The sequence below is a fragment of the Somniosus microcephalus genome, chromosome 16 (genome assembly GCF_052327205.1).
Source record: "Somniosus microcephalus isolate GS21.2 chromosome 16, FLI_Smic_1.0, whole genome shotgun sequence".
NCBI lineage: Eukaryota > Metazoa > Chordata > Chondrichthyes > Squaliformes > Somniosidae > Somniosus > Somniosus microcephalus.
The window spans coordinates 16,625,760-16,647,078 of record NC_141002.1 but is presented as its reverse complement, the minus strand read 5'-3'; the positions used below and the strand labels follow the sequence as shown (position 1 = coordinate 16,647,078).

Below are 21,319 nucleotides of genomic sequence, written 5' to 3'. Positions count from 1 at the left end.
TTTTGCCAATCACGCTAAATCCGTGCCCTCTGGTTACTGCCCCTTTTGCCACTGGAAACAGTTTCTCCTTATTGACTCTATCAAAACCCTTCAAAATTTTGAACACCTCTGTCAAATCTCCCTTTAACCTACTCTGCTCTAAGGAGAACAATCCCAGCTTCTCCAGTCTCTCCACATCACTGAAGTCCCTTATCCTTGGTCCCTCATCCCTGGTACAAATCTCCTCTGCACCCTCTCTAGGGCCTTGACATCCTTCCTAAAGTGTGGTGCCCAGAATTGGCCACAATACTCCAGCTGGGGCCTAACCAGTGTTTTAGAAAGGTTGAGCATAACCTCCTTGCTTTTGTGCTCTATTCCTCTCTTAATAAAGCCAAGGATCTTGTATGCTTTTTTAACAGCTTTCTCAACTTGTCCTGTCACATTCAAAGACTTGTGTACACATATCCCCAGGTCTCTCTGTTCCTGCACCCCCTTTAAAATTGTACTATTTAGTTTATATTGTCTCTCCTCATTCTTCCTTCCAAAAGAATCACTTCACACTTCTGTGCATTAAATTTCATCTGCCAAGTGAAGTGCCCTTTTCAACTCACTGAAATTAGCCCTCCTCCAGTTGAATATTTTCATATTTGATTTTTCCTTGTCCTTTTCCATAACTACTCTAAACCTAATGATATTGTGATCATTGTTTCCCAGAGGCTCCCACTGAAACATGCTCCACCTGTTCCACTTCATTCCCCAGAACTAGATCCAGCACTGTTTCCTTCCTCGTTGTGCTGGAAACACACCAATCAAGAAAGTTCTGCTGTACACATTTCAAAAATTACTCCCCATCTTTGCCCTTTACACTGTTACTATCCCAGTCTATAATAGGATAATTGAAGGACCCCATTATCACTACTCTAAATTTCTTACATCTTTCTGCAATTTGCCTGCAAATTTGCTCCTCTATCTCCTTTCCATTATTTGGTGGCCTATAGTATGCACCCAGCAGTGTAATAGCTCCTCTATTGTTCCTTAATTCTAACCAAGTAGATTCTGCCTTTGAACCCTGAAGTACATCATCCCTTTCTGAATATATTGTAGCTGGGAATATTAAGTGCCCATTCCTCCCTTTGTTTGAGCCAGGTCTCCGTTATTGCCACTACATTATAATCCATGTGGCTACTTGTGCCTGCAGCTCAGCAACCTTATTTACCACACGCCGAGCATTTACGTACATGCACTCTAAACCCATCTTAGTTTGCCTCGCATTTCCCTCCTGTCTGATTCCTCCTATTCCTGAACTACTCTTTATTCTAATGCTGTTTGTCTCTCCTACTCCTCTGTGCACCTTGTATTTCCTCTCTAACGCTTCATTCTGGGACCCTTCCCCTGCCAAAGTAGTTTAAACCCTCCCCACATATTCCCTCACCATGCTAATTGGGTGGTGGAGAGGTAGAGCTGGGTGTTGTTAGTGTACAGGGGGAAGCTGAGCCCATCCAAAGATACCCAGCTCTACCTCTACACCACCTGTCTGAACCCCTCCACTGCCTCTGCGTTGTCAGACTGCTTGTCCGATATCCAGCTCCAGATGAGCTGCAGTTTCCATCACCTTTGGCTCCCGCCATAAACTCCGTACCCTTGCAACCGATTCCACCTCCCCCCCGCCCCCAGGCCACTATTTCATGTTAAACCAGACCGTTCACAACCTCGGTGTTCTCTTTGATCTCCAGCTGAGCTACAGTCCTCACATCCACTCCATGACAAAAACCACCTACGTCCACCACTGTAATAACACCTGCTTCAGCCCACCTGCAGCTGAAACCTCATCTATGCCTTTGTTGCCTCCAGACTCGAATATATAAATGACCTCCTGGCTGGCCTCCTACCCTCCACCATCCATAACCTTCTGCTCATTCCAATACTGTTGTCCATATCCGACCCTCCACCATCCATAACCTTCTGCTCATTCCAATACTGTTGTCCATATCCTAGCCTCCACCATCCGTAACCTTCTGCTCATTCCAATACTGTTGTCCATATCCTAGCCTCCACCATCCGTAACCTTCTGCTCATTCCAATACTGTTGTCCATATCCTAGCCTCCACCATCCGTAACCTTCTGCTCATTCCAATACTGTTGTCCATATCCTACCCTCCACCATCCGTAACCTTCTGCTCATTCCAATACTGTTGCCATATCCTAGCCTCCACCATCCATAACCTTCTGCTCATTCCAATACTGTTGTCCATATCCTAGCCTCCACCATCCGTAACCTTCTGCTCATTCCAGTACTGTTGTCCATATCCTACCCTCCACCATCCATAACCTTCTGCTCATTCCAATACTGTTGTCCATATCCTACCCTCCACCATCCATAACCTTCTGCTCATTCCAATACTGTTGTCCATATCCTAGCCTCCACCATCCGTAACCTTCTGCTCATTCCAATACTGTTGTCCATATCCTACCCTCCACCATCCATAACCTTCTGCTCATTCCAATACTGTTGTCCATATCCTAGCCTCCACCATCCGTAACCTTCTGCTCATTCCAGTACTGTTGTCCATATCCTAGCCTCCACCATCCGTACCCTTCTGCTCATTCCAATACTGTTGTCCATTGTGGTAAACCACTTTTATCGTTCACTATCGTTACACTATGGTTATCACTGTTATATCGTTACACTATGGTTATCACTGTTTACACTGTTGTATCACTACACGAGGTCGCCTCTTGTCACGCTGTTATACCTGGGCTGACCACTGCTGACTCCGCCCATGGCTCCATCTACTTGCCCAGGTATAAAGGTGGTCGACTGGCTGGTATTCCTCCTTGTTGGATCCAATCACCCACGAGGGTGGGCTCTGTTATTTAGCCAATAAAAACCTATAGTTACTGTCTTAACTCGTCGTTTTTCATTGGATGAATTGATAGGTATATCAATTTTATTGGCTAAATTTTGAAATGTCTTTAACGGAGCAGCCAAACGACCAGTCAGACGCCCAGCTACAACAGCCACAGCAGCCGGCCTGGCTGCGAGCCCGCCGACCGCTGTACCTGGATCTAAACCCACAGGCAGCAAACTCAGCCCTCGACTTCAAACACTGGCTGAGCTGTTTCGAATCCTACCTGGGAGAATCCGGCGTGCCTCAGAGATCCAAACTAAGAGTTCTGACCGCCCAAGTGAGCCCTAAAGTATTTGCACTCATCCAGGACCTTACTACATACGAGGCCGCCCTCAACCTGCTGAAAGAGCAGTACCGGAGCCCGGTAAATTCTATGTATGCCAGACATCTCCTAAGATCCCGCCCGCAACAGCCAGGAGAGTCTGTAGATGAATTTTTACGGGCGCTACAAACACTCGGCAGGGACTGTGACTTTAAAGCTGTAACGGCTGCAGAAAATACTGAAGAGAATATCCGCGATGCCTTCGTGAAAGGCCTTCGGTCCGACTACTCACGGCAAAGACTGCTCGAATCAAAGGACCTCGACCTGAACACAGCTGCAGCCCTCGCTCGCTCTCTGGAAGTGGCCCATCGGGACCTCGAGGCGTATTCCAGGTACTGTGCTGCGCGACCCTGGGACTCGGGCCCGACCCCGACCGCAATACCCCTCGCACCGCCGCCTCTGGGACCTACCTCAGCGTCGGCGTCCCGGACCCGATCGGGACCGCCACCCCCGGTACCGGCTGCGACATCGGAGCGCCGCGATCGGGCCGCCGGCTGCTTTTTCTGTGGCCAGGCGAAACACCCGAGGGCGCGCTGCCCTGCAAGAAACGCGACCTGCTCCGACTGCCACAAGAAAGGCCACTTCGCGAAGGCCTGCAGGGGGAAAGCCACAGACGCCAGCAGTGCCTCATGCGAGTTGTGGGGGCGGCCATCTTTCATCAAGGCCACAGATGCCAGTATCCCCGCGTGTGAGTCGTGGGGACGGCCATCTTTGATCCAACACCGGCAGTGCCTCATGTGAGTTGTGGGGGCGGCCATCTTCTCCGCCATTTTATGCAACGTCGTGGGCACTGCCATTTTGTTCTCCACACTCGACCACCACCTTGTCTCCAGACCCGACCACAGCCTCACCCGCAGACTACAGCAGCTCGCTCAGCCATACACTAGCCTCCGTCACACTGGACCAAGCTCGCCCGCATCACCTGTCCAAGTCCATGATGGACATCAAAGTAAACGGCCACGCCACGACCTGCCTGTTTGACAGCGGAAGCACGGAGAGTTTCATCCATCCAGACACGGTGAGCCACTACTCCCTCACTGTCCAGCCAACGCGCAACCGGATCTCAATGGCGTCGAGGTCCCATTCAACAGACATCAGCGGATACTGTGTTGTGACCCTGTCGGTTAGGGGCACGGAGTATAAAAATTTTAAACTTCTCGTCCTGCCCCAACTCTGCGCTGCCGTCCTACTAGGGCTGGATTTCCAATCCCACCTTCAAAGTGTCACTTTGGCATACGGTGGACCCCTCCCCCCACTCACAGTCGACAACCAACAGCTTTTAAACCGCCCACCGTGTACCACCTGTGGCCTATCCACCCTCAGGGTTCCGCCCCCCTCCCTGTTCGCCAACCTCACCCGCGACTGTAAACCCGTCGCTACCAAGAGCAGGCGGTACAGCGCCGGGGACAGAGCTTTTATTAGCTCTGAGGTGCAGCGTCTCCTGAAAGAGGGCATCATCGAGAGGAGCAACAGCCCCTGGCGTGCCCAGGTCGTAGTCGTTAAGACCGGCGATAAAAACCGCCTAGTCATCGACTACAGCCAAACCATAAACCGGTACACCCAGCTGGACGCATACCCCCTTCCCCGCATATCTGATATGGTCAATCAGATTGCACAGTACCGAGTATTCTCTACCATCGACCTTAAGTCGGCCTACCACCAACTCCCTATCCGCCCTGAGGACCGCCAGTATACCGCCTTCGAGGCGAATGGCCGCCTCTACCACTTCCTTAGGGTTCCCTTCGGCGTCACCAACGGGGTTTCGGTCTTCCAAAGGGAGATGGACCGGATGGTTGACCAGAACGGGCTGCAAGCCACGTTCCCCTATCTAGATAACGTCACCATCTGCGGCCGCGACCGGCAGGACCATGATGTTAATCTGGAGAGATTCCTCCGTACGGCCCAACGGCTGAACCTCACCTACAATAAGGAGAAATGTGTGTTTAACACCTCGCGCCTTGCCATCCTCGGCTGCGTAGTAGAGAACGGAGTCATCGGCCCCGACCCCGAAAGAATGCGCCCCCTCATGGAGCTTCCCCTCCCCCACTGTCCAAAGGCGCTGAAGAGGACCCTGGGGCTCTTCGCCTACTATGCCCAATGGGTGCCGAATTATGCAGACAAAGCCAGACCCCTCATGAAGTCCGCCTCCTTCCCCCTGACGGCAGAAGCGTGCGCAGCCTTCTCCCTCATTAAGGGAGACATTGCTAAGGCCACGATGCACGCGGTGGATGAGTCTATCCCTTTCCAAGTGGAGAGCGATGCTTCCGACTTCGCCCTAGCCGCAACCCTTAACCAGGAGGGGAGACCGGTGGCCTTCTTCTCAAGGACCCTCCAGGGCCCTGAGATCCGACACTCCTCGGTCAAGAAGGAGGCCCAGGCGATCGTGGAGGCTGTACGACGCTGGAGGCATTACCTGGCAGGCAAACGATTTACCCTCCTCACCGACCAGCGTTCGGTCGCTTTTATGTTTAATAACAAGCTGAGGGGCAAAATCAAGAACGACAAGATCTTGAGGTGGAGAATCGAGCTCTCCACCTATGATTATGAGATCTTGTACCGGCCTGGTAAACTGAACGAACCCCCAGATGCTCTATCACGAAGTACATGCGCCAACGCGCAAATTGATAGACTGCAGACCCTCCACAACGACCTCTGCCACCCCGGAGTCACCAGACTTTACCACTTCATTAAGGCCCGCAACCTGCCCTACTCCATCGAGGAGGTCAGGACCATGACCAGGAACTGCCAAACCTGTGCCGAATGCAAACCGCATTTCTTTAGGCCGGACAGAGCAAGCCTGATCAAGGCCACCCGCCCCTTCGAGCGCTTGAGCATCGATTTTAAGGGGCCCCTCCCGTCCTCTGACCATAATGTGTACTTCCTCAACATCATTGACGAGTACTCCCGTTTCCCCTTTGCCTTCCCCTGCCCAGACATGACCAGTACCACGGTCATCAAATGCCTGAACGACCTCTTCGCTGTGTTCGGGTTCCCGAACTATATACATAGCGACCGGGGCTCCTCCTTCATGAGCGAGGAACTTCGCCAGTTCCTACTAGCGAGAGGTATTGCTGCAAGCAGGACCACCAGCTACAACCCCCGAGGGAACGGCCAGGTGGAAAGAGAGAACGCGACTGTCTGGAAGGCCGTTCTCTTAGCCTTAAAGTCCAAGGGCCTCCCAACCTCTCGCTGGCAGGAAGTCCTCCCGGCAGTGCTGCATTCCATCCGGTCACTGCTTTGCACTGCCATTAACGCCACCCCCATGAACGAATGTTTGTTTTCCCCAGGAAGTCGACTACGGGAACCACGCTACCAACTTGGCTGACCTCTCCGGGGCCCGTCTTGCTGCGAAAGCATGCGAGGGCCCATAAAACGGACCCCCTGGTCGAGAGGGTGGACCTCCTACACGCCAACCCCCAGTACGCCTATGTGGCATACCCAGACGGGCAGGAGGACACAGTCTCCTTATGAGACCTCGCACCCTCGGGCATCCCTGAGACACCACTGTTACCCCCCACCACCCCCCCAAATCCAGCCCAGGTAGACGGCATGCCGGAACCCCATGAGCCTTCGCCGACCACGCAGACACCAGCGTTAACATCGGATACTGCATCACCGCCGCCGCTGCTGCGACGATCGGAAAGGCTTACGAGGCCTCCGGACAGACTGACATACCCGAACTGGTAGTACACTTCACCCCGCCGGACTCAAATCTAAACAAGGGGTGAATGTGGTAAACCACTTTTATCGTTCACTATCGTCACACTATGGTTATCACTGTTATATCGTTACACTATGGTTATCACTGTTTACACTGTTGTATCACTACACGAGGTCGCCTCTTGTCACGCTGTTATACCTGGGCTGACCACTGCTGACTCCGCCCATGGCTCCACCTACTTGCCCAGGTATAAAGGTGGTCGACTGGCTGGTATTCCTCCTTGTTGGATCCGATCACCCACGAGGGTGGGCTCTGTTATTTAGCCAATAAAAACCTATAGTTACTGTCTTAACTCGTCGCTTTTCATTGGATGAATTGATAGGTATATCATCCATATCCTAGCCTCCACCATCCGTAACCTTCTGCTCATTCCAATACTGTTGTCCATATCCTAGCCTCCACCATCCGTAACCTTCTGCTCATTCCAATACTGTTGTCCATATCCTAGCCTCCACCATCCGTAACCTTCTGCTCATTCCAATACTGTTGTCCATATCCTAGCCTCCACCATCCGTAACCTTCTGCTCATTCCAATACTGTTGTCCATATCCTAGCCTCCACCATCCGTAACCTTCTGCTCATTCCAATACTGTTGTCCATATCCTAGCCTCCACCATCCGTAACCTTCTGCTCATTCCAATACTGTTGTCCATATCCTAGCCTCCACCATCCGTAACCTTCTGCTCATTCCAATACTGTTGTCCATATCCTACCCTCCACCATCCGTAACCTTCTGCTCATTCCAATACTGTTGTCCATATCCTAGCCTCCACCATCCGTAACCTTCTGCTCATTCCAATACTGTTGTCCATATCCTATCTTCCACCATCCGTAACCTTCTGCTCATTCCAATACTGTTGTCCATATCCTAGCCTCCACCATCTGTAACCTTCTGCTCATTCCAATACTGTTGTCCATATCCTACCCTCCACCATCCGTAACCTTCTGCTCATTCCAATACTGTTGTCCATATCCTAGCCTCCACCATCCGTAACCTTCTGCTCATTCCAATACTGTTGTCCATATCCTAGCCTGCACCATCCCTCTCACCCATCACTCTTGTCTTTTGCTAACTTACATTGGCACTCCCAGTCCACCAACAACTCCAATTTAAGATTTTCATCCTATTTAATTCCCTTGTACCTCCCTATCTCTGTAACCTCCTGCAGCGCTACAAACACCACCCCCCCTCTCACCCACTCCCCGCCTCCGCCCCCTTCCCAGAACTCTGTTCCTCTAACTCTGGCCTCTTGTGCATCACCCTTCCCTTGACTCCACCATTGGTAGCCATGCCTTCAGCCAACTAGGTCCTTTGCTCTGGAATTCCCTCCTTAAAGCTCCACCTGCCGCTCCTCCTTTAAGACCTTCCTTAAAACTTTCTTTGACCAAACTTTAATATCTCCATTTTTGCTCGACACCCATTTTTGTCTGACTTCGCCGTAGATTGTTTTTCTATGTTAAAAGCACCATATATATGCAAGCCATTGTTGTCGCAAGTAGCAGTCAGTCATACTGCCCTCTTTGCTTATGTAGCATTATTATAACCCCCTCATGTTTTTGCCTTCCTCTCTTGAAGGGCTGCAGTTTCACGGGTGTCAGCAAACCTCCAGTAGCTTTCTCACTGTTCATGTATGAACTCAGGCAGTGCATGTCAACAGGCAGACTCTTCAGCTGTGGAAGTCATCACAGCCAATCCTATTCTCATCCAATGTTATTTCTAGTGGGGTTCGGGAGTCACTGTATACCGATCAGGAACTGGTGTAGCAGCAATGAGGTCCCCTGGAGCACAACAGCTGTCGCCCTGGCTGACATCAGCTAACTCAGCACAGACCAGGAGCCGAACCTGGGACTTTCTGGACTGTTTAACTTGATGTAACATCTAGTGGTACCTTTATCCACTAGGCTGTCAGGAGACCTGTAATGCATCATTTGACGAATCAGTAAGTAAAGTAGAGAAGCAACAGCTGAATTGGTAACAACAGCTCTGACAGCATTTCTATAGCGCCTTTCACGACCACCAGAAATCCCAAAGCACTTTACAGCCAATGAAGTGCTTTTTGAAGTGTAGTCACTGTTGTAATGTAGGAAATGTAGCAGCCAATTTGCGCACAGCAAGCTCCCAGAAACAGCAATGTGATAATGACCAGGTAATCTGTTTTAGAGATGCCAATTGAGGGATAAATATTGGCCAGGACACCAGGGATAACTCCCCTGCTCTTCTTCCAAATCGTGCCATGGGAACTTTTATGTCCACCTGAGAGGGCAAACGGTTTAACATCTCATCCGAAAGATGGCACCTCCAACAGTGCAGCACTCCCTCAGTACTGCACTGGAGTGTCAGTCTGGAGTGGGACTTGAACCCACAACCTTCTGACTCAGAGGCAAGGGTGCTACCAACTGAGCCAAGGCTGACACTGAGTGTAGAATTGAGCTCCATTTGCCCGGAAGCTCCAATATTTGATCACTGGTACGTGCTGAGTTGGTCGATCTGTGGTAGAGGTGCCACCATTGAGCTGTGCAGGGAAAACAATCAAGCGTCCCCCACTGTTGACCAGTGTTCCCTGCTGGAAAGTGCATATCTGGATGTTAGATGAGGACAGGATTGGGCAGGGTTGAAATGTCCACCTGATTGGCTGTCCTACCGACATTCACTGTCCAGGCTCAGGTGAAGAATGGCTGCTTGGGTGAGAAACCATCTGGAACCTACCCTAGCAAGAGTCAGCACCTGCAGGAGCAAATTAAAAAGGAAAGGTGGTGTGTGTATGCCTGTGCGTGTACTTCTGAATGGAACAGTGTTTGGGAGGACCTAGATAATCACAGAGAAAGGTGCGCATAGCTGGAGTCACGTTGTCAGTGTGTGAACTCATCTTTAGTGGGGGGAGAGCAGGGGCAAACAGCATTGATATAGTACATCTGAATTGGGAACTAAGCTGTGAAATTGTTGGAATTTAACAGCAAGGTGTGAGGTACTATTTACATTTCACTGGCATACGGTTGCCTGATAACTCACGAGTGAAGAATTCAGTGCTGTACAGATGATCGTCACTAGTACCATATAGACATGGCTTAACATTTGTCCACTCATTACACATTTGGTTTTAAAACAACTTTTTTTTAAATTAGAGTTTTGGAATGTCATGGTTTGGAATGCAGGAAATTAAGGATTATAGTTGCACCATAAGGTGGGTTTCACCTCTTGTTCCAGAACTTCATTTGAATTGATCCCTCACCATCTATAAAACATAGCTCCCACTACTGTTACCTACTATTGTTTTCCTTCCCTTTGCCCATGTCTCACTCAATTACTGCACCAAATGGTTGGAGGAACGTCCTGTTCTCAGGCTACTGATCTTTTGTATAGACCATGGAGGTGTGTGCTCCACTTACAGCTTTCAAATGGGCTAGCTACAACTAACTTAGAGAAACTGAAATTACTGCAACATTTTTTATAAAAACTCTGATTTAAAGAGAACACTTTGCATAAATGCATTCCTCCAAATTCCAAGAAACAAATTTAAACCAGTTTGGATGACTCAAAACTCCCTCTGGGAATGCTAGCTTGTGTTTTATGGGGCCAAATCTTCCTGTAAAAATAACAGCGTGTTAATGATGCACGTTGTTATTAATGTGCAAATTGGCCAGCAAGTTCAGGGGATAAAGAGATACCCTGTGAGTTGCGAATCTCCGGAACTTGCTGGTCGATTTACGACGCTCTGCTGTTTGCCTCACACAAATGGCATCTCGCTCTTAGCATCCCTGTTATTTTTAAGAACGTGCTGGATTTGCACATTAAACTCGCCGCAGAAAGTTAGGGCTTATAATTCTGAACACCTCTATTAAATCTCCCCCTAACCTTCTCTGCTCTAAGGAGAACAATCCCAGCTTCTCTAGTCTCGCCATGTAACTGAAGTTCCTTATAACAGTATGGTTAAAGAGTGAAAGCCTGGTCTCCACTGGCCCAGCAGCACCACCATCCGACTCACTGCACTGCAGTTTTATTTTTAGCATCTCATTAGCCCCACCTCTGGCGCACTAGGGTACTACGACTACTTCACTGGCCACCTTGTCGTCGTTCCTCCTTTTCTTTATAAATGGATTTTTCCTAAACAGACCATGATGGGCTGCATTATAGGTGATGTCTTCCATTGGGGGGACGGAGAAGAGAAATGCAGGAGCCGTTTAAAAGAACACATCTGGACCAAGTAAGAGTACCAATCTTAAATGAATGGTGCTTTTGCTGTCATGTGGAAGGAAAGGGCAACTTAATGCCCATAAACATGATAAGTTAATTGACTAAGGGTAAAGGTTGCTGAGTTTTTAACCCAACTGAGATGGCAGTGGTAATTCTTAGTGGGCCAAGTGTGAACGAAATAGGGAAAACAAGAGGAAAAAATGTGCTGTTAATCACCTAGTGATGTCAAGTCTGAACTCCTACAACAACAACTTGTATGTATATAGCGCCTTTAACGTAGTAAAACGTCCCAAGGCGCTGCACAGGAGTATTAAAAGACAAAAAAAAATTTGACACCGAGCCACGTAAGGAGAAATTAGGGCAGATAACCAAAAGCTCGGTCAAAGAGGTAGGTTTTAAGGAGCGTCTTAAAGGAGGAAAGAGAGGTAGCAAGGCGGAGAGGTTTAGGCAGGGAATTCCAGAGCTTAGGGCCTAGACAACAGAAGGCACGGCCACCAATGGTTGAGCGATTATAATCAGGGATGCTCAAGAGGGCAGATATCTCGGGGGGTTGTGGGGCTGAAGGCGATTGGGAGGGGCGAAGCCATGGAGAGATTTGAAAACAAGGATGAGAATTTTGAAATCGAGGTGTTGCTTAACGAGGAGCCAGTGTAGGTCAGCAAGCACAGGGGTGATGGGCGAACGGGACTTGGTGCGAGTCTAGGGTCAGTAAAACACATACTTCTGATTTATCAGTCAAATAGCTACTTCATAATTCACAGAGACCATCACAGAACATTATACCTTCATTCATCAAGTATCATATCCAGCACAGTACAGCACCTCCCAAACCCGCAACCTCCACCACCTAGAAGGACAAAGGCAGCAAGTGCATGGGAACACCATAATCTTCAAGTTCCTCTCCAATTCACATACTTCGACATGTATCACCGTTCCTTCATCGTTGTTGACAATTTTTTAAAAGTGCATTGGGTATACCGAACCAATTGAAGGTACTGTTCAGCTCTGCATAGTGCCTTTCATTTTGAGCCACGAACCCTCATCCATACCTCTTTTCAGCAGTTAAGTTGTCTGGGAGCCCAATTCACCATTCCAGGTGGACTTCAGCCCTATTGTACTACAGCCTGCTTGGCAGGTATAGTTTTGAAGCGGTACAGTGCTTTGCCCAGACTCCTGCAGGGAGATGTCCAGTGCTTTCCTCCATTGTGCCATGTAGCATAAATGTTTGGGTCTCAACCTTTACAGAGACAAGAATTGTTATGTATTTCCCTTGTGCAAGTACAATTTACACTGTATGGAGATGTTGGCATGCCCCTACACTTGCCCAAATTCACTTCACATGCAACCCTTAAGGTCAGCAGAAGAGGCTTTCATTTTGTCATTCTGGGCTGGACTTGAACTCAAGTCCCAGAGGGTTTTTGCCATATTTTCTCGTCTACTGCTTCGTAAAGAAATTTAAAACATATCACACATATCCAAGGAAAGGTTGGAGCCGGATCATCAAATTTGGGAAGGGGTAAAGGCGATGTTTGGAGTACAGCACTGAGGAGGTGGAGCTTCCCTCTTGTACACTAGTTCAGGAATCCAATCCGTTCTTTCTCCAGGGGTCATAACATTTTAAAGAAGAAGAAAGAAAGAACTTGCATTTATGTAGTCTTTCGCGGCCTCAGGATATCTCAAAGCATTTTACAGTCAATTAAGTATTTTTGAAGTGTAGTCGCTGTTGTAATGTAGGAAACGCAGCAGCCAAAGCTGCACACAGCAAGGTCCCATGAGCATCAATGTGATAATAGTCTGATCATCTGCTTTTTTAGTGGTGTTGGTTGAGGGATAAATATTGCCCAGTACACCGGGGAGAACTCCCCTGCTCTTCTTTGAAATAGTGCCATGGGATTTTTTACGTCCACTCGAGAGGGAAGACGGCTTAACGTCTCATCCGAGAGACGGCACCTCCAACAGTACAGCGCTCCCTCAGTACTACACTGAAGTGTCAACTGGGTTATGTGCTCAAGTCTCTGGAGTGGAGCAAAGCAATGCCCCTGAGAATGCAGGGCTTGGAATCACACATTTATATTACACTTGGTAATGCTGGTGTGATGGAAGTTGGCTCAGTGTTTAACTGTTGATCTTTCTCTTGTGTTTGTGTGTGAAATTTAAAAAATGGTATCAACAACAACAACAACATATATATTTATATAGCGCCTTTAACATAGTACAGGGAACTCTTTGGTATCCAACACCGACGGGACCGGCATGTTGCCGATTGATCAAAAATTCCGGATGACGGAGACAGTTATCTACCGAGGCTATTTTTAATAAAGAAAGATTAAAAAAATCAAGAAATGTGCAGTATACAGTAATTGGGTACTCACCTACAGAATGTTGTGTTAAATGGATGGTGGAAGATGCTTGATTAAGTACAGTACTGCCAGTTGAGGGTAATACAATGCAATGACTACCAGCAGCGTGGGAGACTCACAGTACCCCTGTAAAATGGCGGATCAGAAGAGACTACCGGCAGCGCGGGAGAGTCAGACTCCGGTTACAGGGATATTGAGGTGTTCCGAATTCCAACAGCGCCAAGAAGCTGAGTAGTGGCAGTTTGGAGAACTACCCCCACTGACTAACTTGGCCACCGCGGGAGACTCGGACTCGGACTCGGCAACATTGCCAGTTATTGAGGTGTTGTTTTCGGAGTGAGAATTTTGCCGGTTAATAGAGAATTCCAGATATTTAGGTGCCATTTAAACGAGAGTTTCCTGTAAAATGTCCCAAGGCGCTGCACAGGAGCATTTTAAGACAAAAAATTTGACACTGATCCACATAAGGATAAATTAGGGCAGGTAACCAAAAGCTTGGTCAAAGAGGTAGGTTTTAAGGAGCGTCTTAAAGGAGGAAAGAGAGGTAGAGAGGCGGAGAGGTTTAGGCAGGGAATTCCAGAGCTTAGGGCCTAGGCAACAGAAGGCACGACCACCAATGGTTGAGCAATTATAATCAGGGATGCTCAAGAGGGCAGAATTAGAGGAGCGTAGATATCTCGGGGGGTTGTGGGGCTGGAGGAGATTACAGAGATAGGAAGGGGCGAGGCCTTGGAGGGATTTGAAAACAAGGATGAGAATTTTGAAATCGAGGTGTTGCTTAACCAGGTGCCAATGTAGGTCAGCGAGCACTAGGGTGATGGGCGAATGGGACTTGGTGCAAGTTAGGACATGGGCAGCCGAGTTTTGAATGACCTCAAGTTTACGTAGGGTGGAATGTGGGACGCCAGCCAGGAGTGCATTGGAATAGTCAAGTCTAGAGGTAACAAAGGCATGGATGAGGGTTTCAGCAGCGGATGAGCTGAGGCAAGTGCGGAGATGGGCGATGTTATAGAGGTGGAAGTAGGCGGTCTATGTTATGCTGCGGATATGTAGTCAGAAGCTCATTTCGGTGTCAAATATGACACCAAGGTTGCGAACAGTGTGGTTCAGCCTCAGACAGATGTTAGGGAGAGGGATGGAGTCAGTGGCTGGGGAACGGAGTTTGTGGCGGGGACTGAAAACAATGGCTTCGGTCTTCCCAATATTTAATTGGAGAAAATTTTTGCTCATCCAGAACTGGATGTCAGACAAGCAGTCTGACAATTTATACACCGTGGAGGGGTCACGAGAAGAGGTAGTGAGGTAGAGCTGGGTGTTGTCAGCGTACATGTGGAAACTGACGCTGTGTTTTCGGATGATGTCACCAAGGGGCAACATGTAGACGAGAAATAGGAGGGGGGCCAAGGATAGATCCTTGGGGAACACAAGAGGTAACGATGCGGGAGCGGGAAGAGAAGCCATTGCAGGTGATTCTCTGGTTAAGATTAGATAGATAAGAATGGAACCAGGCGAGTGCAGTCCCACCCAGCTGGACGACGGTGGAGAGACGTTGGAGAAGGATGGAGCGGTCAACCATGTCAAAGGCTGCAGACAAGTCAAGAAGGACGAGGAGGGATAGTTTATCGGTGAAAAGAGAAAGAAATCCAGGAAACAAAAGCAAAATACTGCGGATGCTGGAAATCTGAAATAAAAACAGAAAATGCTGGAAATACTCAGCAGGTCAGGCAGCATCTGAGAAGAGAGACAAACAGAGTTAACATTTCAGGTCCATGATCTTTCGTCAGAACTGGAAAAAGTTAGAGATGAAACAGATTTTAAGCAAGTGCAGGGGCAGGGAAAGGGAGGAGGGGAGGAAGGAACAAAAGGGAAGGTCTGTGATGGGATGGAAGGCAGGAGAGATTAAAAGACAAAAGGGATGATGGTGCAAGGCAAAAGGAGATGGTAATGGGACAAGTTAAGAAACAAAAGATGAGTCTAGGTGAGGTGTAAATGGCACTGGCAGAATCATCAACAGCTGCCATGTGAAAAAATAGGGGCAGAGGTTATGGGAAGAAATCCAGGAAAGCATTTGGGAAAAGTAAAACTGGGTGTTTTAAGCACCTCAGCTTGTGACCTTTTTTTTCAGGGTTGAGGGACTACTTATTGCCTCTTGCATGCTCGATTACTGTTCCAGCCCTGCAGACATAACTTTATACAGCAATAGATATTCTCCCATAATTATACAAGCTATTTTGCTTTCAGATGTGTCCATTAATTAACCAGGTTGCTGACACGTTAATGGAAAATCTGAAGACTCATGCAGACTCCGGCGAGGGTTTTGATATCCATCGGTAAGCAGCAGGTACCAAACAACACTGTTTGACTGTGAATGTCAACATCCCTGAAGGTTAGGTTTCAAAGATAGGTAGAGTCTGACTGATAGCGCGCAGGCTTGTTCTGTCACAAACAAGAAGTCAACTTCTCCAAAAACCTGCAGTACCCCACATTATTTGCAAAAAAAAGTAGGGAAAGAAAAGGTCTGTAAGCATCCAGGATTGAAGGGAAAGGTTGGGGATGGGCACATCTTCTGCAGCTTTGCTTGATTATCTTTGGGAGTCAACTACTTCATTCTCCATCTTAATGAAGAATTCGATCATATTATGATCGCTCCGACCCAAGGGGCCTCGTACAACAAGATTGCTAATTAATCCTTTCTCGTTACATAATACCCAGTCTAAGATGGCCTGATCTCTGGTTGGTTCCTCGACATATTGGTCCAGGAAACCATCCCGTAAACACTCCAGGAATTCCTCCTCCACAGTATTGTTACTAATTTGGTTGGCCCAATCTATATGTAGATTAAAGTCACCCATGATGACTGCTGTGCCCTTATTGCACGCTTCTTTAATTTCCCTTTTAATGCCATCCCCAACCTTCGCCTTACTGTTTGGAGGTCTATATACCACTCCCACGAATGTTTTTTTCCCCTTAGTATTTCTCAATTCTACCCATACAGATTCCACATCATCAGAGCTAATATCCTTCATTACAATTGTATTAATCCCTTCTTTAACCAGTAATGCTACCCCACCTCCCTTTCCTTTTTGCCTACCTTTCCTGAATATCGAATACCCCTGGATGTTGAGTTCCCAGTCTTGGCCATCCTTGAGCCACGCTTCTGTAATCCCAACCAAATCATATTCGTTTACCTCTATTTGCGCAGCCAATTCGTCCACCTTATTACAAATGCTCCTCGCATTAAGACACAAAGCCTTCAGGCTTGTTTTTTTAACGCCCTTAGACCTATTCGAATTATTATTTACTGTGACCACGTTTGATTTAAACCGTTGATTTCTCTGACTGCCACTTTTGTTTTTCTCCTTCCTATCTTTTGCTTTTATCCCTGTTTCCCTTTCCTCTGTCTCCCTGCTCAGGTTCCCAACCCCTTGCCATTTTAGTTTAAACCCCCCCGAACAGTGCTAGCAAACCTCCCCGCAAGGATATTTGTCCCGCTCTGGTTCAGGTGCAACCCGTCCGACTTGTACAAGTCCCACCTTCCTCAGAAGCAGGCCCAGTGATCCAGGAAACTAAAGCCCTCCCTCCTGCACCAACTCTTTAGCCACGCATTCATCTGCTCTATCCTCCTATTCCTATACTCACTAGCACGTGGCACCGGGAGTAATCCAGAGATTACAACCTTTGAGGCTCTGCTCTTTAATCTGCTACCTAGCTCCCTAAATTCTTGCTGCAGGACCTCATCCCTCTTCCTACCCATGTCATTGTCCCAGTGTGAACCACGACCTCTGACTGTTCACCCTCCCCCTTCAGAATGCCCTGCAGCCGTTCAGTGACATCCTTGACCCTGGCACCAGGGAGGCAACAAACCGTCCTGGAGTCACGTCTACGGCCACAGAAACGCCTATCTGTTCCCCTTACGATAGAATCCCCTACCACTATTGCTCTCCCACTCTTTTTCCTCCCTTCCTGAGCAGCAGAAGCACCCCTGGTGCCAGGAAGTTGGCTGCTGCTGCCTTCCCCTGGTACGTCATCCCCCTCAACAGTATCCAAATCGGTATACCTGTTTGAAAGGGGGATGGCCACAGGGGTCCCCTGCACTACCTGCCTGCCTCTACTGCTCTGCCTGATGGTCACCCATTTCCCTTCTGCCTGTGCAGCCCTAACCTGCGGTGTGACCAACTCACTAAACGTGTAATCCACGACCCTCTCAGCATCGCGAATGCTCCAAAACTCATCCATCCGCAGCTCCAGCGCCTCAATACGGTCCGCTAGTAGCTGCAGCTGGATGCATTTCTGGCACACATGGTCGTCAGGGACACAGGCAGCGTCCCTGAATTCCCACATAGAGCAAGAGGAGCATAACACGGGGCTGGGCTGTCCTGACATGACTTACCCTTTAATTAATTTAATTAAATCAATACCACCAATTAAAGATCTACTCTAGGGCGCTTATTTACCAACTGTCCCCACTACACCACAGAGACCCTAGAAAATATAAACCGCAGAATTTAAGCTTGTAAAAAAAAAGAGAAAATACTCACCAACCAATCACTCACCTGCTTTCTGGTGACATCACACTTCAAATACTTTTTACCTCTCTCCCGCTCGGAGCTCTGAGATTGGAGATTGGTAAGCCTACCTGGTCCTCGGGATCGCCGCCGCCTCTGCTTCCCACACAGGTCCGACTCCGCTCTGGGGCCTACCTGGTCCTCGGGGTCGGTTTTATAGCCGCTCCGCTGCCGCCCCTGCTTCCCACACAGGTCCGACTCCGCTCTGGGACCTACCTGGTCCTCGGGGTCGGTTTTATAGCTGCTCCGCCGCCGCCTCTGCTTCCCACACAGGTCCGACTCCGCTCTGGGGCTTACCTGGTCCTCGGGGTCGGTTTTATAGCTGCTCCGCCGCGGCCTCTGCTTCCCACACAGGTCCGACTCCGCTCTGGGGCCTACCTGGTCCTCGGGATCGGTTTTATAGCCGCTCCGCCGCCGCCTCTGCTTCCCACACAGGTCCGACTGCGCTCTGGGGCCTACCTGGTCCTCGGGGTCGCTTTTATAGCCGCTCCGCCGCCGCCTCTGCTTCCCACACAGGTCTGACTCCGCTCTGGGGCCTACCTGGTCCTCGGGGTCGGTTTTATAGCCGCTCCGCTGCCGCCTCTGCTTCCCACACAGGTCCGACTCCGCTCTGGGGCCTACCTGGGATATGGCGATAGGGCCGGTGAATGGAGTTGAGGCAGAAGATCAGCCATTATCTCATTGAATGGCGGAGCAGGCTCGAAGGGCCGAATGGCCTACTCCTGCTCCTATTTCTTATGTTCTTATATCGCCGTTCCTTCATCGTTACTGGGTGAAAATCCTAGAAATCCCTACCCAACAGCATTGTGGGAGCACCTTCACCATACAGACTGCAGCAGTTGAAGAAGGCGACTCACCACCACCTTCTCAAAGACAACTGGGGATGGGCAATAAATGCTGGCCTTGCCAGTGATGCCCATATCCTAAGAATGAATAAAGAAAATGGGCAGAATGTACGATCGTGCACACACATTAATGACCAGATAATTAGCAGCTATAAGTTTGAAATTTTCCAAAAATGTATGCCGCCCGATGAGAGCATCAGGTCACCCAGTGCCCTTGGTTCTGTGGGAGGAGGGAAGAAGCAACAAGGTTTAATGGGCTTATGTCCCTGGAAAGATAAACTAAGTTGTAGTACCATGTTTAGATAATCATAAACTGTACAAGGCAAAGACTTGGAATCGAGGTGAACTAATTTGTACACCAGCTGGTGAGAATATGGTGCAGATCGTTGGGGGAAGCAGGAAGGTGAATAGGGTCAGAAAATTCCAGAGGAAGCTGGATTGATATTTGGCAGAGAAAGCAGTCGAGGGACAAGAGTAGGACTGAATGGTATTTTTGACTGTCCAGATGGGCCCGCGATGATCGCTTCATGCTTAGGTAAATGACTCTATCTCGCTTCATGCTTTAAGTTGTTTTCTCTTCACTTCAGAGTTCCTAAGATTTCACACAGTCACCTGTTTTCCTCACTTCTTGTAGTAAAAACTTCTGCTATTTTGCAGTGGCCCGCAATCTTGAAGTGTCAGCACCTGCTCCTACGAGCAGTATAGAATTAACAGTGCCCCTCCCTAAATGAACACTGGAGGAGGTGCAAAAACGATTTACTAGAATGATACCAGAACTGAGAGGTTATACTTATCAGGAAAGATTGGAGGCTGGGGCTCTCTTCTCTAGAAAAGAGAAGGCTGAGGGGTTCACCCGATAGAGGTCTTCAAAATTATGAAAGGGTTTGATAGGGTAGATGTAGAGACGATGTTTCCACTTGTGGGGGAGACCAGAACTAGGGGCCATAAATATAAGGTAGTCACTAATAAATCCAACAGGGAATTCAGGAGAAACTTCTTTACCCAGAGAGTGGTTAGAACGTGGAACTCGCCACCACAGGGCGTGGTTGAAGCGAAAAGCCTAGAGGCATTTAAGGGGAAGCTAGATAAACACATGAGGGAGAAAGGAATAGAAGGATAAGTTGATAAAGATGAGGAAGGCTGGGAGGAGACTTGTGTGGAACATGGACCTGCTGGGTCGAATGGCCTGTTTCTGTGCTGTAAATATTATGGGGTAGAGTTTCCGCTTTGAGCGCAATCAGCGACCCGGGCGCAAATTGTGCCTAAAATTGTGCGAGTTTTGAGAAGTTTCTTTTTCCTCGAGTTTCCGCTCGAACGTATTTGCATATAGCCAAATGTAAAATCTGCCATGAACCAGCATAATTGGGCAGTATTTTAGAGCGTAATTTAAAAAAAACATTTTGCTTTAAACAATATTTCTTGATATATTTAAGAGTGAAATCACAAAAAATTAAGCATTTTAAGCAGAATGTCTAGTCCACCAGCTGTAAGCAACCCGATTTTAAGGGGGAATTTTAACCCCAGGAGGCGGGTTGGCACTTTAAATATTATAATGAGGCTGGGAGCCTCATTTTGAAGCTCCATTTTAAATTTATCTCTGGGCGGCAAGGAAGACAAGGACTGCTGGATCCAGGAGCTAGGTTCCTTTCCACTTACCTGCTGGAACCAGCGTTCCTGCCTCACCAATCCCCCGCGACCGGACACCCCCTCCCCGCCCTCCTACCCCCCCCTTCCCCCATGAGGTCATCGATCTCCGATTCTTCCTCCCAGTCCTCCAACCCCCCTCTGGCCTCCGATCCCCCTCTGGCCTTCCAATCCTCATCCTCCGGTCCCCTCTCTGGCCTCCAATCCTCGACCCCTCGGCCCCCTCTCCAGCCTCTGAACCCCAGCCCCCAAATTCCTCCCCTGCCTCCGATCCTCGGTCCCCGACCCCGGACTTCCGATTCTCAGCCCCCAGTCCAGAACCCCCCCCCCCACCCCCTCCCTCCCTCCGGTCTTCTGATCCCTGGCTTTCCTATGCCACTGCCCCACCGATCTCCAGCCCCCTCCGATCTCCAGCCTTCCTACCTCCCCCTCTCCCCCCCCGCCCGGATCTTCGGCCCCCTCCAATCCCCAGCCTTCCTACCCCCCCCCACCCCCGCCCCACTGATTCCGATCCTTCCTTCCCTCCTCTCTGCTACACGCCCGACTGCCAGCCAGCCTCTCAATTTGGCTGGCTACGGGTGGGAAACAGAGAAACAAAATGCTAATTGGGCCCTGCTGTTAAATTCAGCAGAGCCTGAGGGAAACCCATTCTCCCGGGTTTCCTGTCCACATTCCAGCCCCCCCACAGCCTCCCCCGCTCCCTACCCCACTTTAAGTTTAAATTCTGCCTTAAATAACTGAAAATTTCTTTTAAAAAACTATGCAGATCCATTTGGTGGTTA

General features: G+C 49.0%; 1 protein-coding gene and 1 long non-coding RNA gene across 3 annotated transcripts in view; one reads left to right on the top strand and one right to left on the bottom strand.

Annotated features, from left to right (window-relative positions):
- LOC147105988 (uncharacterized) overlaps positions 1-21,319 on the bottom strand; it is a 310,673-nt gene that overhangs the window by 169,908 nt on the left and 119,446 nt on the right. The gene's annotated exons all lie outside the window — the stretch shown is intronic.
- tbxas1 (thromboxane A synthase 1 (platelet)) overlaps positions 1-21,319 on the top strand; it is a 315,721-nt gene that overhangs the window by 193,740 nt on the left and 100,662 nt on the right. For both annotated transcript variants that reach the window (XM_086008606.1, XM_086008607.1), the window contains exon 7: positions 15,725-15,813. In XM_086008606.1, coding sequence (XP_085864732.1) covers positions 15,725-15,813 — 89 coding nt within the window. The remainder of the gene's footprint in view (positions 1-15,724; positions 15,814-21,319) is intronic.